The sequence below is a fragment of the Apaloderma vittatum genome, unplaced genomic scaffold (assembly GCF_000703405.1).
Source record: "Apaloderma vittatum isolate BGI_N311 unplaced genomic scaffold, ASM70340v1 scaffold3757, whole genome shotgun sequence".
NCBI classification, from domain to species: domain Eukaryota; kingdom Metazoa; phylum Chordata; class Aves; order Trogoniformes; family Trogonidae; genus Apaloderma; species Apaloderma vittatum.
In genome coordinates this window covers 1-5,875 of record NW_009727670.1, presented here as the reverse complement: position 1 = coordinate 5,875, position 5,875 = coordinate 1, and the positions used below count along the sequence as shown (strand labels likewise).

General features: G+C 37.2%; 1 protein-coding gene across 1 annotated transcript in view; it reads left to right on the top strand.

Annotated features, from left to right (window-relative positions):
- Nucleotides 1–4,806, top strand: part of LOC104277177 (tyrosine-protein kinase RYK-like) — a gene marked incomplete at both ends in the record, with an annotated part of 18,912 nt that extends 14,106 nt beyond the window's left edge. Inside the window, 2 exons of the mRNA XM_009873741.1 lie at nt 1,556–1,681; nt 4,720–4,806. Coding sequence (XP_009872043.1) covers nt 1,556–1,681; nt 4,720–4,806 — 213 coding nt within the window. The remainder of the gene's footprint in view (nt 1–1,555; nt 1,682–4,719) is intronic.
- Between the last annotated feature and the right edge of the window lie 1,069 nt (nt 4,807–5,875).

Below are 5,875 nucleotides of genomic sequence, written 5' to 3'. Positions count from 1 at the left end.
TCTTTTCAGAAAGTGTGTATGAGATGGCTCCTGTCTTCATCTTCTGCCACCAGTGACTTTCTCTTCTGTAACGCTCAGTCGAATCATAGAATCATTTAGGTTGGAAAAGACCTGTAAGATCATAGAGTTTTGTGTTAATTTCCTGAAAAGACTTTATTCAGCAATCCAATGAGTAGGAGTATTAGGTAGATTATTTGGAGCTAGATCAATAGGATTAATGACTTGCTTTTTAAAAAACCCCAACAAACCGGTAAGACCCGAAAATCTCTTCTGTTGTCTTTTGGTTACACTTAGTGGTGGTACTGACCATCCTAATTCATGAGGGAGCACTGCAAAAGTACTGAGATTGCCATTCAGCCCTGCTGTATTTTCCTGTTTCCTTCCCACATGCAGAGGCAGGTGTCTACCTAAGATACAACTACAACTTCAGGAAAGAGTATCTCCCTAAAAAAAGAAGGATCTCTTTTGTCGTCTGAGCTCATCTTTCCTTTGCAAAGACCTGCCTTTGAAAGTTATTTAGTAGAAGCATTATTTAAAAAATAAAGATATAAAAAAATATTAATTTCCACAGAATCTGGATGCAGCCTTAGAATGCAACTAATTCTTGAGCTGATTTTCTCCCTTTCCACCTGAAGTCCCTCTCTAGACTTTTTATTTTCCGTCTCTTATCCCAGATTGTGTTATGCTGTTGATGTCCTGTCAACCTCAGGTTTTTACATTGGCCCTCAAGTGATACCACTTGGTTAATTTGAATGTGACCCCTGGAAACTCAAGTCTATAGTGATGATTAAACCTTTCTGACCTTGACAGGCATGGTAGCCACTGTGCCTAAATGGCACCTGTATTCTATGTTCAGTCCTTATTGTTTCAGTATGTGTCTTACCTGTTTTGGGATACTCCTAGTACCACAGGAAATGGTAAAAAACAGTACAAGAAGAAAAAAAGTTGGATATAGAAAATAAACAGAAAGGAAGTTCTTAGTCCTTCCGCAGTCATTAGCTTTGTTTTCAGTAACATTTAAATAAAAAAAAATCATCAAAGTAATTGTCAAGATCATAAACTTGTACAAAAATATTCAGACCTTTCTGACTATGTTAATATATCTAGATTTCTAGATGTGCCAGAAGAGGGCACTGGTAGTTTTGGTTATTTCCTGCTGGGGTAAGGCATCTTCCTTACTCCAACAAGTCTGACAGTCTCCAACTACGGTCTTTATTTCCTTGTTGTCAGGGATGGGCAGTGTCAAGTTAATCACCTTCAGTATGTAAAGAGTTTTGTTTACTTGGCCTTAAGAATGAGACTTGATCTCATGACACTATATATAATTCCTGTGTGGTGGTTTTTTTCCCCTGGTAGATTATTATATTTGCATGAATTCTCTTGAGCTTTTTGTTGTTTAATACTATAATCTTTTTAGGATTAATACATAATTATTTAAAGTACATCCTTCTTGCATGTCTTTATGCCTGTAGGTGGTGCTGAGGTAAAGCGATGTACATGTATTCTCATTATAAGGGTATTTATATTGGTTTGTTTGGCTCTGCTGGCTCCTCAGGTTATCCTACATTACGGATAGAGAAGAATGATCTTAAAAGTGTCACTCTAATGGAAGCAAAAGCTAAAGTGAAGGACATAGCCATCTCCAGGGAGAGGATAACTCTGAAAGATGTGCTCCAAGAAGGTATTTACAGGACTCATACACTTGTTGGCTACAAGATGCTGTATATTTGTTGTTTTTTTTAATAGCTAGCTTCTTCTGAAATTAATCATGGATGACGTTTCTGATCTTCGTAACTTGGGTGGACGGGAAGAATGGTGCATGAAGTTTGCATTTGGGGCGTGCGGGGGGTGGGGAAAGCAGTTTCCAGAATTCATTAGAATGGGGGAGCAACCGTGCTCAGTACATCATTCAGCTTGTCTCTTTTGATAATCTGGTCCTTTAAATAAAGGAAAGAGTTAGATGGCTAAGGAATGAGGTAATCAGTTGGGGCTGTAAGTGACAAAGTAACTCACTTTTGTAAGTTACTGCAGGAGAGCTTCTCATTAAAAAAAAAAATAAAATGAGGAAACCCAAAGCCTACAAAAATCTCGGTTGTCTAAACTCATTTTCTTAGTTTGATAGCTCTGATTTGGAAATCTTATCAGAGGATGCAACATTTACAGCTCTGATAAGAAAAATTCAGGGATTATCTGATCTTTTTTTCTTGTATAACATTTATGTTAGGAAGTGTTCATGCACAACATTAATTGGTTCTTATTGATAGTGAATTTGAGAAGTGGGCTTAAATATTTAAAGAGTTTTGTCATTAATCTTTATTGCTGCAACTTCAGCTCTGTATTCCCTGAGCCTCATGAGAAATCAGTGTTCCCAAAGCTAGAGTTTTGAAATACTCATCCTTTTGGAAGTAGAACTGCTAAGGGCTTTACATTACTGTCTGAAAAACAATGGGAGGATGCTAGCACTCCCCATTTAATGTATGCCTCTAAATCTCTAAGGAGGTGTCTTTGTGCTGGACAAAAAGCTTCCTTTGCATGCTTTGTGTTCCTTTGTACTCTCCGTTGCCTATAGCTGCAATGTCAGGCTTTATCCCAGACTCAGTGCCCCAGCCAGGCTTCCCATGTTTAGCACCAAGTGACAGAGCTGCCCTGGTCAGTGAAATGTGGCTGAAATGGCCGGTGAATACAGTGGGATCTTGTTTCTTGGCCTCCAGCTGTTACTGGAGTGTGACAAAACCTTCAAAAGTTAGTCAGGACTAGAAGAGAGATCCTGATGAACAGTCATCAGTTTTAGTTCAGGATTATAGCAGAGCTGAGCTGCCATCCAGGAACAAAAGAGCTTCAGAGGGGAAGAAGCAAATTGAAAAATTGTCTGCATAAAATTTTAAAAAATTTCTCAGTGCTGCCAGTGGAGCTTATACGTATGTTACAGATCTTAGCCACCGATTCATTATAAACTTCAAGTAGCTTGCATAACTTAACGTTTTAATAATTTAGGAGATTATGGTTCTGCTGTCGTGTAACCACTTGGAAAATGCAAAGCATCAGGTCTGAGAGAGCACACAGGAAGAGGGGTCTGTAGAGGCCTTTTATATCGCTGGGCTTGTAGAGCACCTGATTCTGAACCTGCTTCAAGTGTATTTTACTAAGTGTAAAACAAAAAATGTAGGGGTTTGGGTTTTTTTTTTTTTTTAAAAAAAAAAGAGGTTTTCTAATGGATCATAGGCTAGAATGATCTTAGAAGGATCTTAGGCTAGAATGAGCCTTAGAGATCATCTAATCCAAGCTCCCTGCCATGGGCAGGGACACTTCTCAGCTAGACTAGGTTGCTCAGGGCCTCAATAGAGTAGCTGTGCTTTAACAAATGGGGCAGATGTTAACGGTAAGCGGAACTTTATAATTGTCTGGTGAAGTAGAGAATCCAGTCTGGAATACAAACAACATGATCTGTAAAAAAAGAGGAGAGCGAGGCAGAAGTAGCACATTCACAGTGCTGTCTCTAAATGTTATAGGACACGGGTGGCATACAATTCCTGCTAAAATATGAGTCTGTCAGGGTATTGTTAAAAAAACAAAACAACAAAATCCCAATCTGGGGTCCAGGCATGCTGTTACGGTCTTACTATGTGTAGATATTGGACTGCGTGAGAACTACATTCTAGTCGTAACTGCTTTTGTGTTCTTCCCTATTCTCTTTAATTCCAGCATTTGCAAATGGGTAGCTTGATACCATAACATGTTTCAATACAAGATGCTATCTTCCCTTTGACTTTTAAATATATATGTGTATTTGAAATATATATTTAAGGCACTTTCTTGATGCACTGTGCCTGCTAAGTATATAGTAACTAAAAAAGACCCACACTTCATTCCAGAAGATGTACAACCAGGCTAAGGCAATCCTACAAACAGTCTTTCACCCTAGTCAGACAGGACAAATCAATGGGAAAGGGATGCAACATATAAATAGACTGCGTGAAAATAATGCACACGTTGGTGCCACGGTTAGTAATGTTACAGAAAAGCATTGTCAGCTTGAACTGTATAAAATATTAATTCTATGTGTATCACCACACTGTGGTTTTTCTTACTCCAACTGTTCAATGTAGCTCGGTCCTGCAATAGCTTTGTTAAAATTTTGTGAATGGAAAAATGTTGGAGAGGATGAAATGCCCCACAAGCCCAAGACCTTCCAGCTGAGGTGAAATGTTTCAATAATGTACTAGTGGTTTTTTTCAAAATTGTTCCGTGTGTATGGTTGCCTGAAACCAGTATTACCCTGTGAACATTTAAAAAAAAATAAATTCATCTTTCAGAAATGTTTTCACTGTAAAATTCTAGACTAACTGGAGGAGAAAAGGATGGAGCTGGAGTTTTTAGTGCAGACAGTCAACAAAGACTGAACTGCCATAAATAAACCCGTAGTGATACTTAATTTATCTGGATTCTGCTGCTATCGTTAGTTTACTCTCAAGCTTTTCTCACAAAGTTCTAGTTATCTAAAAGTGTCAGCATTTACTGAATCCGCCTCATACTGGAGAGGTGGTTCCATTATATATTGTTGACTTAGAGCTTTCAAGACTTGTGCTTTAATTGCCATTGTTGCTGACTTTCTACCTGACTGACACATTTGAAGGTAGTGGGTTTTTAGTAGATATTCTACTAATGTTATCAGTGTGTTTTAACGACGTAATACTTGCTAATAGTATGTTCTTTTCATAGGCACATTTGGGCGCATTTTCCATGGGATTCTAATAGAAGAAAAAGATCCCAGTAAAGAGAAACAAGTTTTTGTCAAAACTGTTAAAGGTATGTTTACATAAAGGAGCGTTTGTGTCCAGTTGCTTGGATTATGGTGTGTGCTGAGTACAACAAATCTGTCTTTTAAAAAAAATCCAACAACCCAGCACTCTCCTCCCCAAGATATGCAAGTAGCTACTACTTAAGAAGCAAAAGCAATTTGGATGCTGCCTTCAGCCAGAGAGAACAAAAATCTTATATGGAAGAAAAATGTGTATGGTCTTCTGTTAGTGCTTTCAGTTATCATGTCTTGAATACTTTCACTTATTGTTCTTCTAAGTAAAAGTTGTATTTGTTTTTCCCAGAATATGTCATTGTTCTTTCCATCCACAGCATTTTCCCCTTCTATTTGCTGAAAAAGGCACCTGCACTGCTTCTTAATCTTATAAACGTGTGGCTGTACAAAAAATAGGACATAGATTCTGCCAGCCTTAGGATTTGCTACTGAAGAGTGAGAATTATATTTGCATAAATTAAGTTCTAAATTATAACATCTTTGTTCAAAAAACACTTAGTTGCTTTAAGTCATGACAGGTAGACTTAAAGAAACAAGGTAAATATAGATGAAAACAATATTATGTATATCAACATGTGTGCTGCATATATCCCTCATGTATCTCTTTCTCTGCACTCATCATTGTGAGAGTTCTGTAGTAGTTCACAAGTTTTGCTGAATTCCCTGTGTAATAGTTGCTTCATCAGTTATTTTTTTCATTTTAATTGGATATATTATTGCTTTTGTTTTTTTCATTTTGCAAGTTCTTTATTTCTTTAAAAGAAAAACCAAAACAGATTAGGCTTCTGTAAGTATTTCAGCTGTTTGTAACTTTTCTTTTGCCTGGCTAATAATTTTTAAATATACTAGTTTTAAAGAGGAAGATGAGAACTGATGAAGATGCTAAATCTTGTGGTTGAATCTTTTTGCTACCTGTTTATTCTATGCCATTTTAAAGAAAAATATGCTACTTACAGAAAGCAACTTTCTGTTATCGTTGGTATGTTTCTCACAGAATCAGATGCTTATGATAATAAAAGAGTTTATGTGGATCTGTCTGGATATCAGCAAAGCATTTGACAC